This window comes from Acinonyx jubatus, chromosome A2 (assembly GCF_027475565.1).
Source record: "Acinonyx jubatus isolate Ajub_Pintada_27869175 chromosome A2, VMU_Ajub_asm_v1.0, whole genome shotgun sequence".
NCBI lineage: Eukaryota > Metazoa > Chordata > Mammalia > Carnivora > Felidae > Acinonyx > Acinonyx jubatus.
The window spans coordinates 81,474,697-81,497,274 of record NC_069383.1 but is presented as its reverse complement, the minus strand read 5'-3'; the positions used below and the strand labels follow the sequence as shown (position 1 = coordinate 81,497,274).

The window sequence follows — 22,578 nt, the reverse complement described above, 5'->3', positions numbered from 1 at the left end:
ACGTGACTTCAACTAAAACAAAACAAAACAAAATTTCAAATAGAAGAGTAAGAAAATAAAGATTCTCATGCAAAGTGTATTATCTTAACTCCAATGGACAATTCTGTCTCCCAATTCTTACTCCCAAAGTAACAAAGTTAAAATTAACTCAAAAGTAAAATATCAGGAATTTCATTTATCATAGTAGTTAAAAATATAAAGATTGGAATTAGACTTTATTTGAAGTCTGATCCCATTCTTAATAATATGACCTTTCATTCAAGAGTGCTTCAGGGTCCCCTTCTTCAAAATTAACAAAGTTATAGTAAATAAATTAGAGAATACATTTTAAAAGGGAAGCATGGAGTCAACCAACTACTAAACTCAAAAAAACAAACAAACAAACAAAAAATAGGTTGTTAGTATTTAACCAGGCCAACACAACCTGGAGTCCCTGGACCCCTGTTCACAAAATGCATGCATAAGGTAATTTACTAGACAGGTGAATTAGGTGCTAATTATCTATGGAAAAATGATAAAAATATTTTTCACGTATTTCTTAAAGATCACCTCATTGAAAAACTAAGCAAAGTCACTTTGTCTTTATTTTTCTGGTTAATCTCCTGAAGAGAAAGCTTTTTCTTACCTTCAGCCTTCTAATAGTTTAACAAGAGTCTCTAAGTTGAAGAAAAAGCAAGTTGAAAAGGAATGTGGAAAATCTCATTTGGACGATTTGTTTCTTCATTTCAAGGTATTCTATAGGACTATGGCCCCAAACTGTTAATTATGATTGGCTACAAGAGGTGCGAGTGCTGGCGACTTCCATTTTGTAGGTTAAATAAGTACACTTTATTAAAATTTGCCACCATGGCATACGATCTTTAGAGGGGACAAAAACTGTTTTAAAAATGTATAAAGTACCAATATCCTTCCTTGAGTATTTAATGAACAATTTTAGGATTTCTCGATAATCCCTATTAGACCATCTGAACTGTAAGGAAGTTTTCTACAGAGTGGAAAAAAATGGACTGCTTCATAGGAATATAAGTGGGAGAAAGTATGAAGAGCCTCATTTTATATATATGAAGGGATGGCAAATGGGATGAGAAAGCCACTGAGTACTCAGTGGGGTACAGTGAGTCTATGCCATACTGGATCTGAAATGGTATCTCATGCGTCATCCAGAGCAGGAAGTAAGTTCCAGGCCATACAGAGGCATCTCCTGTGCAATGCACATCAGTAAGTATGCTCAAGCCCTCCTCTTCCCAGGTTATATAGCTCAGGGTGCCCATGTACTGCAAAGAGCTGTGCAACAGACCAGTGGCTCTGGCTACCATACCAAACGTGGGGGGAAGTGGACAGAATCAGCAGTGAGGCAAAGTTCCCCAAAACACGCATCCCACTTCCCCAAACTGCTAGATCCACATGAGATTAAAACCACAATGCTGTTAACCTTGTTATTTTTCTTTCCTTTGGGAATGGCAGCAATCTATGAACTTGCTCAGAGAATCCCTCTTGACTACTGAAACTGGACAAAAAGAAGACTTTCCCTTCAAGACCAAAAGGGATTAAGTAGGCAGGGTTCTATTCATGTCATATTTGTTTCAGTCCTAGTAGTTTTTGCTTTAAATTTCTTTCACATGCAAGTTTTTCATTTAATATATATTTTAAAGTGTTACAAAGATTATTAAAAACAAAATCACTGACTTTGAGTATCTTCTTGGTATGGATAATGATTTTCAGGAATAAGGAAGGCAATCCCCAAATAGGAGACAACAAAATAGAAACACAATCATGAAAGCTTTCTACCAAACTGGAAACACTCAAGTTGGCCTCAAGTTTCTTCAACACAGTAATACAGGTCAAAAAAACCAGTGCCATGATATCCACAGACAACTGACAGAAAAATATTGTGACTCAAAAGTTCTATATCCAGCCAGTGTGTTCTTCTAATATGAATTCAATAGAAAGATATAATCTTAAAGTAAGATTATTTTGTTGGCATACCCAACAAACAATAGGTGATGAAAAATTTGAAATAAGGTAGATGAAGTAATTTTTTAAAAATGGGAAACACAATCATATAGCTAAGTACTGTCTAAATAGTTGTAATAGTTACAAAATACAGTCATGGGGCACCTGGGTGGCTCAGTTGGTTAAGTGTCCGACTTTGACTCGGATCAAGATCTCAGGGTTTGTGAGTTCGAGCCCCACATCGGGCTCTGTGCTGACAGCTCAGAGCCTGGAGCCTGCCTTGCATTCTGTGTCTCTCTCTCTCTGCTCCTCCCCACCTCTCAAAAATACAGTAAAACATTAAAAATAAATAAATAAATAAAAATAAAAAAAATACAGTTGCAAAGATCAAGATATTTCTTTTAAAAAGCACACAGTTAGGGGGCGCCTGGGTGGCGCAGTCGGTTAAGCGTCCGACTTCAGCCAGGTCACGATCTCGTGGTCTGTGAGTTCGAGCCCCGCGTCAGGCTCTGGGCTGATGGCTCAGAGCCTGGAGCCTGTTTCCGATTCTGTGTCTCCCTCTCTCTCTGCCCCTCCCCTGTTCGTGCTCTGTCTCTCTCTGTCCCAAAAATAAATAAACGTTGAAAAAAAAAAAATAAAAAGCACACAGTTAGAAAATTATTTTTACAAAGTACATAATGGTTGAAGTTAAAAAAAATATGTGAACCTAAATCCCAGGTAATTCCTAAAAGGACTTGGAATTAATAGTAGTGCTGGATTGTAAGGGAGTCTAATTATGTTTAATTCTCATGTAACAACAGAAACTACCTAGACAAACAATTCTGTTTCTATGATCAATAGAGAGAAGTCATACATTTAATATCTTCAAAGAACTGATAGGAACAATATGTACTTTAAAAATTAAAAACAAACAGAGTGAATAATCTGATCAAGTTGAAATTTATGTTACAAAAAGAACCTTACATGCATTTAAAATGCCCTTTTAAACAATAATCTCACAGGAAATCCAAAGTATAAATTATAACTTATATTATTAATCCCTGTACTTAGTTCGCTCTGCTTAAATAAACTTGAACTGTAATAAACAGTAACAAGAAACATTTACATACCACTTACTATATTACTAGGTTGGCACTATAATGAAAACAAGTGTATGAACTTACTTTATCCTCAAATCAGTTTAGTCATTTTACCCTATTTTACAGATGAGAAAATGCCCTGAAATTTAAAGGATTTACAAAGGAAAAAAACAAAAAAAACAAAAAAACTGCAAAAATTTAGCTTTGAACTAGGCCATCTGGCCAGAACCCAGAGAGTTCTGGATACCCAATTCAGTCTATAGCCTCTGTAATAAAGGGTAACAGAAGAAACATAGCTTTAAAAATCTCAAATGGTCCTTTCTTCTTATTACTTACTTATGTGGGAAGGCAGAATACAAACTGGTTAGAGAATGGTGAACATGGAGGAACAGAACTAGGAGTGAACAAAGGCCCCGCTTTCTGGGTCATGGGTGGTCCTCAGAGATACAGATTGTACTTGGCAGGATTTGTAGTCAGCATTCTCACTCAGGCTCTGCCCTTGTTAATACATGGTACAAGCGTCCTACCCTGCATTTCCCTAAGCAACTTACTGCCCTGCCTTTCTCTCAGGGAAGCCTTCTCAACCAAGTCTTCCATTTCCCGGTTCTCTATTTCATTAGTCTTTCCCTAGCATTTCTTTTCATCTTGAGCCCACCATGTACTGAGAGGGAGATATTTTTTACCTATATCCTAGGGTAAGGGAGACACAGACACAGACACAGACACACAGACACACACACACAGACACACACACACACACACACAGGATGTGATGAGAAGTGCCAGGTCTAAAATGTACCACTATCTCCCTTTACAGTTTGTCTAGGTATATTTGTATTTGTGCACACTTGTGCTATATAGTTTGTATTTTTAAGAAAATAGATTGATTAGTTTTCAGTTTTCATGGCCCCTGGGAAGGCACAATGACCTAGTCAACCAAAGCAGAAGGACACGCCCACTGGATGCATACTCTCCTACAAATATTCACATAGTGCAGCTCTCTGAACGTAAACTGCTAATGGACACCCCATTTCTTCTTTCACAGAGAGTTTACCACGGACTCTTCAAAGACATCTCAACAAAATTTGTTCCTTTTCTCCCCCAAACAGGAGATACAAAGGACAGACAAGAGTATGGTACTCCAAGAGTTGTTCAAGTTCTTTTACTTACAGCCCTCATAGATGTCAGTGGGGATATGGACCGCTGCATGTTGATAGGATATCTGTCGTCCAAAATTAGCATCGTCAATAAAAACAGGTTTTATCCTTTGGCTGCCTGGCTCACTCTCATTTTTTTCAGGCTATACCAGAAAAGATAGACAATAAAAAGAATATTAAACTTAAGATAACAAATACTCTCACATTCAGGTCTTCATTTGCCAAAAGTATCATCTTCCAAAAAAAGACATCTACAGGAATATTTCAAAATAGAGTACCATGATGACATCTAACTCACAGACTTAATGTTGTACTCATTTTGCAATACATACAAATACAAATGATTGTGTTGTACACCTGAAACTGATATGTTATATGTCAAATACATCACAATAAAAAGAATCCAGCTGGAAAAAAACGTTGCAAAAGTAAGTAAAACATAGTACCATGCTGACATGAGACACACAAATTATATTCAGGTATTAACATTAGCATTATCTTTATATTATTCACATTAAAATATAACTTCTCTCATTTCCTCAATGTTGGAGTCACTCAGGATCATCCTGAGGTGACGAGGGCTTTTTCACATGCAGTACATATTAAAATGTGCATTTACAGAACAGGATAAATTCCTTTAAATATAACTGAATTAAAATTACCCATTGATATATATAGTTCACGGTCTATGCTACTAAATTTATATCATGCAGTTGAGGATAATTCTTGGTTTGACAACTTATGGTAAACACCTGCAAAAAAGGTAGCAATGAAGGATTCTTTTATATCACGTTCCCTTTATTTTTGCAGGTTTTCCAGTTCAATCAATTTTTGTTTTAAAAATAAAGTATACTAGAAAAGATCTGTTATAACTAACACAATTAAATCCTAACTACAACCATTTTGCCTCCTGAGGTAGGAGGTAAAGTCCAATCGATAATGATGCAAGAAAAACCCAAAGAAATTTAAGTTTGAAGATTAATTTTCTCTCTACTCAAACTAGGCTTTTGATACTGAATTACCTTATTGCCCTCCCCCAGCAAGAAACTGAGAATTTCACTCATTTATCCAAAATGTATCTCTCTAACATTTTTTGTTGCTGTTTTTGTTAATTGCGTTAGTTTTTTTTTTTTCCAGGTCAAATATAGTTGTTTTAGACACTTCCCCGTTTTTAAATTAAGTTCGGACTTCTATTTTCAACTCAGTAGTAGAGTCTGTATTCCATATTCCAGAGTTAATCTCCTCAAAATGAAAACAAATCACATTTGATTCTTTTTGGCCGCACACTGCAGTGATGCAAAGAATCAACAAAAGACTTAATTGGATGACCAGAAAATTCCCTAAGAAGCCTGGGAGAAAGTACCAACAACATCAAATCAGCAGGTTTAAAAAGAACTAACTGTATCAAACTTTCCATCCAGGTCTGAACATGTACATGACCAAATAACACATTAGTATGAGATACTTTAACAAACACACGTGTAATTTTTTTTCTAAACACTGAAAATATTTAGACATACATATGAACAATACGGTCTTTAAAAAAATTGGGGCCCAAAGCTCCCAGTCCAATCTATCATTAGGTAATGAAATCAATTTCACAAGTACTATAAACCAAAATATTTTTTAAATGAACATTCAAGTTGGTAAGGACCAACTTTACAACAAACCATTTTTTTAAGGGAAGCGTTTAAAATATATATACAAGTACACTCTATATATTATGATGAAGAACTATGTTGTGAAACTTGTGTTTTAGTTATGAACATGTATGTACGTGTAAGTGCACATGTGAATACGTGATGGAGTATTCTGATGGATTTTACAGAAATCTGTCATTGACAAAAATCTGTCATTGACAAAAATATTTGAGAACTCATCATTGTTTTTTATTTACGCAAAAGCCATGATTAATAACTACCCCATAAGCAAACGGAATATAAAAAGTAAGAGAAGTGCTTCAAGTCTAAAAATTGGCAAAATACTTTCATACAGAAATCACTAATCATACCCTTTCCTACAAGAAGGATAGGTATGTGTAGAATGACGAAAGGAGAGAGAAGAACATAAGGAAAATAGAAACCATAGAGCAAAGCGAATTCTGAACCTAACATACCAGCCTTCATTGCAATGGTTATAAAGAATGAAAAGGATAACTGGGATTTGGCCTTGGATTCAACCATGGATTTTAACACATTTGAAAATTCACACTCCATTGTCGGCTCCTGAGAGCTACTGACTTGTGAAAGGGGACACATTAAAACAAATGATTTTCAGTAAGAAGATGAAGGTAAAGAGGACACCAGTGAACAAATGACATGGCTATTTTTCTCCCCTGAAAATATTCTGAGAAATCTCAACATTTATTTTAAACCAATGGTTTCTCAGAATATGGTCCTTGGAGAAGTAGAGGCAATAGCCGCTGAAATTTTTCAAAATGTGTGCTCTCGGGCCCCACCCCAGACGTAATGAGCTGGGAAGGGGCTGAGCAATCTTCAGGGTAACAAACCCTCCAGGTGATTCTGTTACTTGCTAAAATTGGGGCTCCACTGCTTAAAATATCAACAGTTGCAATTAGACATTTTTATTTGGAACCTACTCATGAAAAACTTAGGGTTGATTAGTAACAAGCATATTAACAATCACCTATTTTTTTACCCTCCATGTAGAGCACAGTTTCATGAGAGGAATGGAAATGGTAGTATGGGGAGTAATACTTGTCAGAAGACATTTCGAAAGACACCAATCCCTCGAGATACTCTAGGGGTCAGTGCCATGCGGACTTAAGTTAGGGAAATGTTGTTCCATTAAGAGAGTACTAACCTCACTGGCACATCATCAAAGACTCTTGAGAGAGGCCTCACTCTAGAGCTTAACCCAGCGTTCCCAAATGTATGCAACCCTGAGATTTTTTTCCATATAATACCACTTGCAAAGAACATACTTACAAAATGCCATCGAAAAGCCTATTGGGAACCATGGTGGCCTAGAGATTCGGTTCTATTCCGCTTGCATTAATAACCTCTCGGACTTGAGCCACTCACCATGCCTTGGCCTTCAGTTTTCTGACTTCTAAATAAGTGATGTTGGGCTACAGGTGTTGTGCTAATTTCATTGGGCACATCAGAATCACCTTGGGGAAACTCAGGCCCCACCAATAAAGATGTTGATTACATTGAGGAGGATGTCCATTGAAAGAATCTCTCAGCTGATTCTAATATTCTCTATCTTAAATTCAGATCCCTCAAGCTAAAGAAACTACAGTTATTTTCAGACCTGAAAAAATTATAGTCACATTTCTATAGTTTTTGAAAATAACACATGATTTTTCATAAGCCTATCTTTCCCAGAAATTTCATTTACATCTATTTCTAGCGAGTTTTACTAGAAATATATGAAGAGTAGAAGGACCAGATGATAGATAATAGACAGATGGATAATGAACTACCTGTGTGAATTAGGGCTGGGAATATATGTGTGCAAGTATTTCATTCAGTCACTTGAAACATATCTGTTGGCAGACTGGAGGAGAGGATTTATTGATATTAATGTTCATAGAAATGTCATTTAGTATCTAAACTACAAATAAGTTCAACGATCAACAATAGCAAAATGTCATAATAACTGTCACAGATACAATTTTATATTGTTAAGTAATATAAGAGAGTAATTACATTGGGAATACACATATAAACAGTGTTCGTTTAAAGATGATTTTATGCTTAAAAAGTAAATGTTAAGAAAAAAGAAGGGAGAAAAGGTCTATTATTTTGAGAGAAAGAGAGGTAAAAGGAGAAATGAATGGATGAGTACATAGTAAATGTTAAAAGCACTTCAGTGGTTTTGTAGTTATGCAATATGACTATATCCATGTTTCTGTTCTCTTGTTTTTTCTAATACAATGAACATGCACTGCATTTGTAATAAAACAGAACATTAATTTTTGTTTTAAGTCCTTTGTAGAGTGCTACTAAGCATTATATGATTATCTTACTAAAGTAAAAGTTGCTTATATTTCTTCTGAATCCTCTCACACTTAAAAATAATAAATTTTAAATACACTTTATGGAGATCCTCGCATGTTAAAATCACCATACACAGAGCTCTTCGGGATAATTTTAAAACAATATGTAGTTCTCAAAAAAAAACCATGTACTTTTCAACTTGTATAATCACGTACCTGGACAAGTTTTAATGCACAGTTGCTAAGTACATCAAGAAAAAAATAATATGGCTGCTCTCCATGGTTCTCCCCTTTATGGTTTCCATAAACTCAAATAATTTCATAAGAATATTAATTTCTAAACGCAACTCATTTATTTCCCTAAAGTTATGATACTACTGTAACTTATGATGATCCCATCATAAGCTATGTCTTTGCCTATCTTGATATATAATGGCATTATATGGTATAATGGAAAATACAGCAAATTTTAGACAAAAAAAGTGACTGAGGAAAGCAATCTGGAGAAAAGCTACTTAACATGTATTGTTTAATGTGTTAATGAAAAATTTCAAACAAATCCCCCCCCCCCAGAATTAAGATTTCCTTGTTTACCAAAACACACAAGAGAAAAAAATAAGCATTTCTCTTTCCAGTATTTTTCCTCCCAAATTCTCCAGACCACCCCATACAAATGTGTACAAGAAACTAACCAGGTCTATTCTAAAGGAATTCGAATGCATTTATTAGAACACATAAGTGAAACATGAGAAGTGTGTTTATCATACTAGTCATCTCAATACGATTTCAGTTATTGAATAATAGATTAGATCACTCAGAGAAAATGTTGGATGGGTAGGCCATTCAATTTTACAAGCAGTACATATCGACAAAGTTAATTTAGAAAGTCAAAATGGTAAGTCTAAGAGGCTCTTGAATATTTAACATATCTCAAATGTAGTCATATACTAAAATATCGGTTTTTAATGTTTTGTTAGTAACTGAAAACTTTAAAAATTCTACTGATAGCAAAATGCTCAGAAATTAAAAGTGTATACAGTTTACCTAAACTGCAGTAGAAACTACATGAATCACTTTGTCACAATTCAACTGAACATTCTCAACCAGAAACTTTGTTCACAGTCATAGTGTGGCCAGGTTGAATTCCCCCTGCTCTCAGTTATGTTTTGTGTTCAACAACACTGTGACAAAGTTAGTTGATAGTAAGAATGGTTTACGAGACTCTCTATAGAGACTTTCTACAGAAGTACCCCCATTGGTATTTCTATCTCACTAATGAAAAGAAACAAATGAATGGTGTTTGGTGTAATGATACAAATTTTTTTTAATTTTTTTTTAATGTTTATTTATTTTTGAGACAGAGAGAGGCAGAGCATGAATGGGGGAGGGTCAGAGAGAGAGGGAGACAGAGAATCCGAAACAGGCTCCAGGCTCTGATCGGTCAGCACAGAGCCCGATGCGGGGCTCGAACTCACGGACCGCGAGATCATGACCTGAGCCGAAGTCAGACGCTTAACCGACTGAGCCACCCAGGCGCCCCAACAAATTTTTAATAACTAGAGACTATAGCCCGGTGTATAGTTCTCCAGTATGTATTTTAAAATTTCTGCCTCTAAACACATCCTCTTCTTTTTCACAACTATTTCATAGATATTATTTACACCAGGGATCTGCAACTTTGACAATGTAGCCGTTACGGATTTCAGATTTTTTTTTTTTTTTAAGTTTCACTGGTAATCCCACTCTCTGATAAAATCTTGGATATACGCCTTTAGGCATGGCATCATCATTCAACATAAATAATGACCATGCATATATTATATTTAAAATAGACTCTCTTGGTCACTACATCTGAAAAGTCTATGTGACCACTAGCTCACCCCTGGAATCTAAGCCTTCTGGAGTGCTGCATTAGTTAAGGCTGGTTACCTGTTCTGACCCTTCAGAGGAAAGCCTCCTTTTTAGTCAATCATTTGCAGCAATAGAACTGGAGATTCGGCAGAGCAGCTGCCAGCTGAGCATGCCCAATTAATGAATAATGAATAGAGAGAAAAGGTGCCGAGCCTCATCAAGACTTAATTGCTGTGGTCAGGTTGTAAGGTCAGGCTGAATATTAAATAATGAATCCAGTCACAGTGGCTGTAAGAACACTGTTGCGTCTCCTAAGTTAATTGGTTTACATTGCTATTTTTTCCTTGAAGATGATATGATTCAGGGAAGTACTGAGGGGATGCCTAGTATTAGAAAGGAAGTGGAAGTTGGAGGACAGACACTGAATTACACAGAGACTTCAATTTAATACTGTAACTTTGTTTTACTGAATCCTAACAAAAAGAATAAAAATTTTAAATTATGAATTGAATAAACAGCCATATTGTCCTTGCAGAAACATATGACTTTAGCTTTTCATACTATGTTTGATGAAGAAATAAGAGATTTTTTTAAAGGAATTCAAAAGATTTCTCCAGGTAGTTAAAAAGTCACAATTCCTTCGCTCTACCGTGCAGAAAGACGATAGCATTAATTCTTCAGGGGTAATTTATTCAATACATTAATAAAGAATGTTATGAAGTTAAAATCAAAAGTAAATTGGTAACATTAGTCGTCAAGAGAACACTAAAGAAACAATTCTAGTTCTTTTTTTTTTTTTTTTTTTTTTTTTTTTGCGACAAAGAGAAAACACAAGTCGGGGAGGGACAGAGAGAGGAAGACGGAGAGAATCCTAAGCTGACTTCACACCATCAGTGCAGAGCCCAGTGTGGGACTATCTATGTATATGCATTTTGTAACTAGGACAGCGAGTCAAAAGCAAGTATGAATGAGAAATGAAACACATAAAAGTGAACTGAATTAACTCAAAAAGAGTTATCGATCACTGCAATAACTTGCTTATTATATGACATTTTAGAAGTTTATTTTATTTGAGGGGGTGGGTGGAGAGAGAACGCTCCAGTGTGCTGGCAGCATGGAGCCAGATGCAGGGCCGGAACTCATGAACCATGAAATGACCTGAGTCTGATGCTTAATTTACTAAGCCACACAGGTGCCCTCAAATTACATTTTAAACACATTTTTTAAAGTTTTTATTTATTTTGAGAGAGAGACAGTGAAGGAAGGGCAAAGAGGGAGAGAGAGAGAATCCCAAGCGGGCTCTGCACCACCAGCACAGAGCCTGATGCGGGGCTCAAACTCACGAACTGTGACATCATGACTCGAGTGGAAACTAGGAGTAGGATGCTCGACAGACTGATCCACCCAGGTGCCCCCTGCCACCGCAATTACATTTTAAATGCAAAACTAGGCATTCCTTAAATAAAATGCATTGAGGTTGCTTGCTGATGAAAATTACCGTAACATTCAAAAAAATTTCAAATATAAATCTGAAAACATCCTCAAAACAAGACTGATGCATTTTTAGTTTGCATGAAGGATGAATGCATGTAAACCACCTGTCCCAGGACCTGGCACAAGGAAGAATGAGAGCCATTAGAATCCCAATACAGGTAAGTGTGATCACAAGAAGTGTTGGGGCTGCTTTAAATGCCATGTGTAATATGAAATTTTCAAATCACCAGAATTAGAAAGGCATGTAATAAATACTACTGTATATGTATGTATGTATGTATTTATATAAAGAGTTTTATCTTAAAAAATATATATTTATATATAAAAATAACAAATTGGGGAAAAGGCTGATAGGGTATTTTTCTCTTCTAAGAGATTATGAAATGGTATCTTACATATGAAGATCACTATGTTTTATGCTGGGTAACTATAAAATGCCCACATCATGCCAGTGAATTTTCCAAACTCAATGAATATCATTGAGTTCTAAACAAATGCACCATGCAATGCTTCTGAAAAGAAAGGACTGGATATGGAATCTGAAAGAGTTATACATGCCACTGCTCCATGAAAACTGAGAAGCGATGTTTAAACTATCCTTGCAAAAGGAGCTTATGCCCACCAGCACAAAGCATTAGAAAACTGTCAAAAGAGATGCAAAAAAAAATTCTGAAAGCTTCAAAAACCAAAAGGCAGAATCCTTACAAGAAATGGAACCTAATCTAATCTACGTTTTTACCAGGTTCACGTTTTTTTCCCCAATGAATCTTAATGTGGCTATATTTCACTCAGTGGTGCATACATACTTTTAAGGTATCCGAGATAAATATCACTGGGGATCATGGATCAGATCAGTAAAGATTTAGGATGCGAAGTCTACCTATCTTTTTAATCATAGAGGCTTTATTTTACCTACTGCAAATCACCAGAGTTTAACAACTGTCAATGATGAAGCTGGTTGGATAAAATATAAGCTGAATAATTAAATATAGACAAAATAATGAATAGTCACAATAAATTAAAATTTTAAATCAAAACTCTCAAAAAATTTTAGCCTTAAGTCTTGACTTTTAACAGCTGCATCACAGGACTTCTATCCCTTCCAGGTGCCCAGGGTACAGGCAGGTTGACACAGCACAGTGACTCACGGGTCTTGCTATGGATCATACCAACAGCGTGACTTTCAATTCTGCGCACGATCAGATACCATGTGTTTGACACAGGGCAAGGGTCTAAAGCTCATTAAACTGTATTTGTCTTAACTGAAAATCATTACAATAATAGTATGTGCCACCATGGACTAATGTGAACTTTAAATGATACATTGTATATAAAGCATTTAGCGCCTAGTATAGAATAAGCATATAGAATAAGCCACTGGGTGGCTCAGAGGGTTGAGCGCCTACTTGGGCTCAGGTCATGATCTCATGGTACATGAGTTCAAGCCCCGTATCAGGCTCTGTGCTGAGAGCTCAGAGCCTGTGCTGAGTTTGGACCCTGTGTCTCCCCCTCTCCCTGCCCCTCCCCTGCTCATGCTCTGTCGCTCTCTCTCAAAAATAAAATAAACATTAAAAAGTTAAAAAAAAGAATATGTATATATATTTGAGTATTTTTATAATCCAACATATAGCATCCAAAATATTTAAACCATTTATTTTAGATTCACACACAAAAAATGGCAATTCTGATCAAACCAATAACTATACAGAGGCAATTAATATGCTATTTCTATGCCATCACCTATTTGAGGATTCGATGTCATTCATTAACAGAGCCCCATATAAAGGCTGCATATTACAAGATAGTGTAAAAAAAAGTTAGAAAAGAAACCTAGACTTTGATTCTTTCTTTAATAATCAGAATAGATTTCCTTGCTGTTTAATGCATACCTCTACTAGCTCATTCTAGAATCACATTTATCTGTCTACAATAAAATAAAATCATGCAAAACTGGACTTTTAAAATGACATTTAGATAGGACATTCTGTTGGAATTAATTTTAATGTAGACAAGATTCTAAGAAAATAAATAGCAACATAAATATGCAAGGGAACTCAGGAGACTAGACAAATGTCGCAGACAGGTCAGATTTTTAACATGATCAATACAATGAAATGTAGCAAATAAATCAACTCAATTTGTCGACCTGGGAATTTTGGGTTGAACTTACTTCATTTGGATTTTAGTCAGAAACATAGATCTTGGAATTAGGTTAATAAGGGTTTGTAATGATCTGCCTTCTTTTTACTTGCTCTGGGAATTAACAAAATTGCAGCTTGCTGGTATAACTCAAGCCTTCCGGGGAATCTGCTGCACTAACCTTCAGGGAATTTAAGAATTTGTTGGGACAGATGTCTCTAAAACCTAAACTAAGAACCTCAATAAATTTCAAATGTAAGGAGAACATGAATGTAAAATTTCCTAAAAAAACAGTTGCATTTGTAGCCTTGTAAAAAATATTTTTGACATTTAATTTTCCTTTCAGATCTGGTTGTAACAAACCTACAATGAGATGAAGACAAATTTCTGCACTGTGTTCACATTTTTTAAAGTTTTTTTGAGGGGCATCTGGGTGACCCAGTCAGTTAAGCTTCTGACTCTTGACTTCAGCTCAGGTCATGATGTCAGCGTTGTGAGATCAAACCCCTCACAGGGCTCTCTGGTGAGCATGGAGTGTGCATAAGATTCTTTCCTCCCTCTCCCTCTGCCCCTCCCCCACTTGCATGCAGAAGCATGTTCTCTCTCTCTCTCTCTCTCTCTCTCTCTCTCTCTCCAAAAAAATAAAATAAATAAATGTTTTTTTTAAAGATTCTATTCTGAATTTTATTTTCTTGTGCACTGTCTTACATATTTTACACAAATATTAGTGAACAAATACATACAGACAAACAGGCTCCACTTAGAGCTACAATCATTTCAAATAAACCTTGACTTTATTACAATCATATTAATAATTATTAGTTTTTAAAAATCCTACTCATTAGCATTCCTGGATTGCCTACTCTAAGACGGGAAAATTCTACATGCTTTGTATGTGTTAACTAACTTTCACAGTAACTGGGTGAAATGGATATTCTATTCCATTTATTTTACAGGCCAAGAGAGTGAAACACAGAGAGATGATATGACCGCCAATACCACCCAGGTAGAAACTGGCAGAGCTGGGATTCAAATCCAAGAAGTGGCACTCCAGGATCCAACCTCTTACCTACCACACTCTACTATCTCCTCTGTGCATCAGTGTGTACAGTGATTATACATGTGTCCTTTGTCATCATGAAAAGGGGAGAAAGCAGTTGCAAACGAAGTATCTTGGAGTGAAATGTCATATCTCTAATTTACCATAAAATAGTTAAGCAAATAATAGATGATAATGATTATGGAGGTATTATATTATTCTGTCTTCTATGTATTTATTTTTCTGTTCCTGGTAAAAAGTTAAAAAAACAATCCTACATTGAAAAATACCCATTTTAATGCTATCACCTCTTTGGAAATGAAATTCAAAAACTATTATTTCTCCTAATTATATGCAGAATCAGACAGAACTTTAGTCTGAGAGAGTAAATACAGTAAGCCTGATTTCACGTTTCACGGAGATTCACAGTCACTTAGCATATCAGATCTGCCCAGACGTGGAACCAAAAATCATGATTCTTATGGCACTTGTAGTAACTGCAAACAAATACTCTAACTCCGCTATTTATTCCCGTTGTGAATCAGTTTTCCACATGGGGGAAACTACATTGTGCTGACATTACTCTTAGTCCTCATGACTGTTTCAGGGACCAAGAGAGGAAGGGGTGGATGAGACAGGATGAGAAAACAATGTCCACAGTCAAGGCCAGTTTTGCCATTCCCCTCTTAACTTGTTTCCACCAACCTTGACACAAAACAAACATTTTCACTTCTGCCATGCTTGTGGGAGATTTCTTAACTACTATGCAAATAGAGCACCACTTTAAAAAGTAAACATGTCCTTACAAATGCTATGCAAAGTAATAGGAGTATCGAAACACATAAACACCTACCCAAACATGCATTATCTCAACAATTACTCCAAATTATTTCTATTACTAGAGAGAAACTGAATAAGATCCTTACCTCAAGTTACTAAAAGTTTAATTAGAAAATACTGTCCCTGTATACAAATGCTATAGGGTAAGGTATAAAACCAGATTATGAGTAACAACTTGTTTAGAACATACACAGGAAGGAAATACCATTTGCTTCCTAGAAAAAACAAGGAAGTCTTCAAGAGAAAGTAGTACTTGAGCTGGCTTTTAAAGAATACTTAGTATCTGATTAGAAAAATTGTAGGATATCGTCATCAGGTAGTTAGAGGAGAGGATATGTTTACATTAAGTAGCACACTGGATACAGGAATGACTGTCTTAAATTTCAAGGAAGGCTGTGTGCCTTACATTCTTCCATGGAACTGTGGCTTACCAAATAATTTAGCCCAGTTACACCAGCAATTTTAAGTTTCAATCGGAAAATTTGTTTAAACAACTACAGTCATAATTTTTTTATCATACTACACAATCTGAAGGGACATTAATTTTCCCCTTTACTTCAGCTATTGCTTTAGCTAAATCTGGCTGACACTAAGTATTTATTTTTAAGCCCACCAATGAATATAAATACCACTGATCAAAGTAAAGGAGTATAGAAATTATAAAATGCCCCTGAGGAATTGTTTCATATCACAGTACTTGAAAAGCTTGGGGCGCCTGAGTGGCTCATTTGGTTAAGTGTCTGACTTCGGCTCAGGTCATGATCTCACATTTCGTGAGTTCGAGCCCCGCATCGGGCTCTGTGCTGACAGCTCAGAGCCTGGAGCCTGCTTCAGATTCTGTGTCTCCCTCTCTCTCTCATCCTCCCCTGCTCACACTCTGTCTCTCTCTCAAAATTAAATAAACATTTAAAAAAAAAAAAAAGGAAAGAAAAGCTTATAACACAATAGCTCCCCACAAACTGACCAATTCAGATGTAGCCACTTGAAAGGTTGTATTCCAAAGGAATACTTGATCACCTTTGAATGCTTATTTTCCCTTTAACTGAGGCCATGTATCATCATTATAATAAACAAAATCAATAGACTACACTTGAATATAATATTCTATATATTCAAATCCTAAGTGGTGATAGACCAGAATAATAAACATGGAAGAATAACAGGAAACAGGAGATTCCCAATTTAATCTTGAATCCCACATATACTCAATTGATGGCCTTCTTTATGTTTTATGTATCTTTTGAAAGCTACTCCTTCATTTCCAGCTACTCATATTCTATACTCTCAAACGCTGCCTGCACCTTCCCTTATATGTTGGTACACTAAGGATTCTACCCTCTACATTTTTATTTTATTTTGTATGTTGCGTACATAGGTAAAGCAGGCTGGAGTTAAACAACAGGGGGAAGTGGGACTGTGGCAAACTGGAGAATGTATCACACGCCAAAATATTCAGACTCTCTTTGATTTTAACATTGTGCCAGCATACCGAAACATACCTGTAGGTGAATCTGGCTTTGTGACACCTGTAGCTTCACACTTGGCTGGGGAAATTTTGGACACTTGTTTTCAAAGTCTACTCATAAGCTAAGTATAAAAGTATTCCAGGCCAATTAAATACTTCGATGCCTACTAGAAATCTTCTCTTGAATATCCCTGTGCCAGTTTTCAGTATAAAAGTTCTTGACTTCTAAAATCTTGCCTAAATCCTTTAAAAATCTTTGCTAAAAAATATTCCTGGGTCCAGTGTCCTAGCTAATGTTAATATATTCTCTCCTCTAATGAAAGAAACACTGTAGCCTTTCAAGTCTACAATTACATACAGATCTCTTTGCATACCTGAATACTTACTTCCATTAAACCTTTTTTTATTGTCTCTAATGCATATGCTTTGACTTGATCTATTGGAACACATGACTTAGGATTTGTATCTCTGCATACTGTCTTCCATGTGTTATTTTTCCTTCCATAATTTTCTAACCTTTTTGACATTCTGGGAGTGTTGCCTGCTTCCTCTGTGAATCATTGTTGGATAACTTGCATTGTCAAATCTGTTCTTTCTTCCAATGGAATTTTTATTTTAGCAGTTTTGATTCTGATAATTTTATGTCAGTCTATCGGTCACAGTTCACTGGTTCTTTCTTTGGAGACATTAAGCATACATTTAATGTTTTTCTTCCGTGAAGTATCTGAAATATCTCAGAGGAAAAATGTCCTCTGGATCTTTAACCCTACAGTATTTCTACTGTACTGTTCTTGATCTTTTCATATTATTCCTCCACTGCCTGGTTTCTATTTTAAATGAAGAAAGACCTTTCTCGTCTCAGGATTAGGAAACAGTAAAATGGTACAGATTTCTTTCCAAGCATTTGCTCTGGCTTCTGTCACAGTTGTAACTTAAAAACAAATAATGACATAGAACGTATGCTATGGTTTCTGGTCAACAGTATGCATTTGCGAAGGGCAAGTGTTTTTTTCAGACTTTCAATTCCAGTCCTTTGCATCACAGAGACTCACACAGGTCTTGGCTGAAACCTGGGGTGGTGGTGAAAGGGCATCCTTGAAAATGACATGAAGTATGGAGCACAGAAATAGGAGATGCAGTAAAACCTTGGACTGCAAGTGACTTGTGTGAGTGATCTGCAAGGCGATCAAACATTTCTAGTAAATTTTAACTTGAGATACTAGTGATGTCTTGCCATACGAGTACTATGTGACGCAGAACGTTACATGATTGTAACTGAGCCAAAGGTTCTTGAAATCCGCTTTGATATACAAGTGCTTTGGGTTACAGGTATGTTTCCAGAACGAATTATGCTCACAAACCAAGGTTTTACTGTATATAATTATGACTCTGGTATTCTTCATCCAGTTCGTATTTGTGTCAAGTGAAGATTCTGTTAGAACTTTGATTCACCGACTTGTTCAGAAAAATCCCTCACTGAGTGATTACTATGTGCTGGTTACTGTAAGAGCTCTGTCACCTGCTGTGAGTACAAGAGCTGCCCTCCAGGAAGTTACACTTTATGGAGAGACACCAAGGGAATAATTTATAAAGACTGGTTGTGCCTCCAAGAGGAAAGTGCCCACAATTCTTCACAAAATTCATAACGACTTAGGAAAGAACTAGTAAAGCTTCATCTGTGTTGGGGTGCCTGGGTGGCTCGGTTGGTTAAGTGTCAGACTCTTGATGTTAGCTCAGATCATAATCTCATGGCTTGTGGGACTGAGCCCTGCTTTGGGTTCAGGGCTGACAATGCAGAGTCTGCTAAGGATTCTCTGTCCTTCTTTCTGGCCTCTCCCCCACACATGCTCTCTCTCAAAATAAATAAACATTAAAAAAAAAGTTTCATGAGTGTCTTAAATACCAAACAAAGGCAATAATAACTAATGTGAATATCTCGACAATGAACAGAGAATTAGGGATACAATATTTTAGAAATATTTATATATTAATAATGTGTAATATTATTAAAGGGATATGGATAATTTAGAAGCATAATATAAAATGTAAAACCATTTTAATAGCTCTTAAATGTTTGAGAAAAATGTCTAAAATCATATCATCGTCATGGACATGGAAACGAAATGATGGATGTGAGCGAAATGATGGTATAAAATGGAGAAAATGACCACCATCCCACTAGGCACGGTGACAGAAAAATAAATCCTCTCCCACTAACGCAGAACCGGAGGAAAAGTTAAAAATAATAACCACAGGCTCAGAATTTAGAATCCTTTAGTCTCCTTCAGGAGGCAGAACATTTAAAAGAGAAACTCTATTTAGCTTTCAAACATTTGTGTTACCATTCAAATAAATGAGGACAAATTTATTTAATGGATAACGTCTCAATATTTACTATTCTAATTAGTTCCTTTGTTCATTAGATATTAGCTGCTGATGTGTGTGGTGATAAAACTCACATTCTACAATTTCCAATCACCAGATTTTAATAATGAATGTGGCTTTCTGAGTTTGAGCAATAAAAATACCACACATAATTAAATCAGTACATAAAAAAACCAGGACAAAGAACAGGGATGGTGAGCCAATTCGAACCAAAACAATGAGATGGCATTATGATTTGTGAACACTTGACATATAAAATATCAAGCACTGTTTGTATAAAGGTGTGAGTATCAGAGTCAATTAAATCCACCTGCATTGCAAAACTTTTGGTAAGGTTTGTAAATTACACCATCCAATTTCCACAGATCAGCAAAAATCTTCAAAAAAAATGTGTAACTACTAAAAAGCATAAGTGGAATATCAAAGTGCAACATTTGCTTACATTTCTTAACTTCTTTCACTTTAAGATAATAAGTATTTCCCTTATAGAAAACAATTTGATTGTGGTGATCAAAACGCATGCATGCGGGAGGACTAAAAAATAGTCAGTACAGCATATCACTTTATATTCATTTTAACTGTAAAAAAGAATTTTCTCCTCAGTTCCAAGTTGGAGACTTTGACTATCTTTAAGTGATAGAAGTCACTCAGATAAGTGAGTGAAATTTTGGAATTAACTTCAATTCGTCAAGATGAGCAAACTGAAGGTATGTTCATAAGCTGCTAATTATTTCCCAATTAGTGTTCTCTCTACTCTCTCTTTAGTAATAGAACCCCATATTTTGTTTGGGTGCGTGCCTATGTTGGGGGAGGATTCTATTCTACATCCTGATTCAACTCAGCCAGGCTAGTCCCTAAGCTGTGGACATCAGATACAAATAAAAGCGATGTGTACAATTTCCAACATACCCTTAAAGGCAAAGGGCATGTCCTCTATTGACACTTGCCTCCATTCTGTTATCTAGAAGGCAAAAATCACTGTACATATATTGAAGCAGCAGCCTTTGATCACAACATGGAAAAGCTACACTGAACTGAAGAGAGAAGAAAACTTGAGAAAAGGACCTGGGGGCCTGGAAGACTGAGACCTGACACATTAGGCCTTACCTCCAGATGTTCACATGAGAGAAGAATGAACTTTTGTCTTCCTGTAGCCACTTTTACTTTAGGTCTCTCTAGAACAGCCAAACCAATACACTAATCATTAAATGTGGTTCATTTTATTCAGCGTCTAAGGGTTTCCAAGAGTAATAATATCCTCATATCTAAAGCACTTTAAAATTCCCCAATAAAAAGTTTTAGTGAAGTATAAAATGAAATTATCCTACAGTTCTTAATAAATTTTCAAAAAATTTACATGAAATAGTACAATTCTAGCAAACTTGACCCTGTGGCCAGTAGTCCAGGAATACTCTGAACCATAATCAAATTTGTGGACCACCTAATCACCTGTAGCATGTCTTACCCAAGAGGCAAATAGTTGAAGTTTTAATATATTTTAAAGCTTTAAGGGTGAGTACAATTTTAGGGGTGGAATGGAGTGTGAATCAAACCCTCTGATTCCTGTTTCAGCCCTCTTTCTACTATACAATTTTCTTTGCAAATTATTCTGGCACTGTCATTATTTATATATAAAGAAGTGAAAATAGTTTCTCGAAATTCTGAGCATCATTTTAATTTTTTTCTGAGCATCATTTTTTTTTTAAGTTTTAAGTTTGCAAGTTGATATTTTGCTGTTTAGTGAGTCTTGATTTAACTTGCTAAAGCTCATCTCTTGGTTGAAGAAAGAGAATGCATCTTTTTTATAGATACATTTATAACCTATGGTAACAGTATAGACTCTTTGGGATGGGAGAAGGCAAAAAACATGACAAGTTCAATAGGTTCACTTGTATTAATCCTTGTCTCTCTTACATGGAATTTTATTTTAATATATGAATAAACATCTGTGCAGGCAAATTATGTAAACCTAAGCACGGAGCACAGCTCAAGTATTACAAGTACACAACCCATGTACTCTGTTCCACTTATCATGGACACATTGCTAACTTAGCAGCATAGTGAAAGCAGACTATGAATTATACTATTGTACTATTCAGTCGGGCAACTTAATATTAACTGGGATGGTACTTACTAAAAAGTTGTATCTACATTTGTTTTGTTTTTTTTTTTTATTTTCTAAAATCCTTTTTATTTATTTTTGAGAGAGACAGAGTACAAGAGGGGGAGGAACAGAGAGAGAGAGGGAGACACAGAATCTGAAGCAGGCTCCAGGCTCCAAGCTGTCAGCACAGAGCCCAACACAAGGCACAAACTCATGAACCGCAAGATCATGACCTGCGCCAAAGTCGGATGCTTAACTGACTGAGACACCCAGGAGCCCCAGTTGTATCTACATTTGTGCACGATTGTTAAAATCTTGAACAAAGAAAACTCACTTTTACTATACAAAATAAAAATATAACTTTCGGGGCGCCTGGGTGGCTCAGTCAGTTAAGCGTCCGACTTCAGCTCAGGTCACGATCTTGCGGTCCGTGAGTTCGAGCCCCGCGTCAGGCTCTGGGCTGATGGCTCAGAGCCTAGAGCCTGCTTCCAATTCTGTGTCTCCCTCTCTCTCTGCCCCTCCCCCATTCATGCTCTGTCTCTCTCTGTCTCAAAAATAAATAAACGTTAAAAAAAAACTTTAAATAAAAAAAATATAAGTTTCTAAATAATAAGAAAACCTGACTTAAATAAAACTATTTTACCTGACATCAAAAATTTGACTTATTTAATCGGTTTAGAGGAAAGAAAAACATATTTGCAGTATCAGTATCATTAGGTAACATTCAGCTTATGCTCATCAGTAACAGTATCATCTTTGTTGACCGGCAGGTTGGATCCAGCATGTTAATCCATTGGCTTTACTTTTTATGAAATCTTTGTTACACTTTTACAAACTAAATGTTTTAAAAAACTGTAACTAGTGCTGTAGTAGCTCTAACTTCCTACCAGGAAAGATAAGGATTTTGCATATATATTTTAATGACTGTACAATTTTTAAATATCAAATACTAATCCCAACAGTGAGACAAAATGTACAAAAATAATGCTCACTTGGATACCAAACAATTAACTATTAAAATGTTTTGTATGAGCCATCGGTTTGTCCTTAATATACCTCCTACCTAACTAAAATGACATCATACACATATATAAATATATATATTTCA

At 35.9% G+C, this 22,578-nt stretch overlaps 1 protein-coding gene across 8 annotated transcripts in view; it reads right to left on the bottom strand.

Annotated features, from left to right (window-relative positions):
• The window catches only part of CACNA2D1 (calcium voltage-gated channel auxiliary subunit alpha2delta 1), a 487,283-nt gene that overhangs the window by 166,003 nt on the left and 298,702 nt on the right, over positions 1-22,578 (bottom strand). For all 8 annotated transcript variants that reach the window (XM_027071753.2, XM_027071754.2, XM_053218537.1 and 5 more), the window contains exon 6: positions 4,203-4,332. In XM_027071753.2, the coding sequence (XP_026927554.1) occupies positions 4,203-4,332 (130 nt within the window). The remainder of the gene's footprint in view (positions 1-4,202; positions 4,333-22,578) is intronic.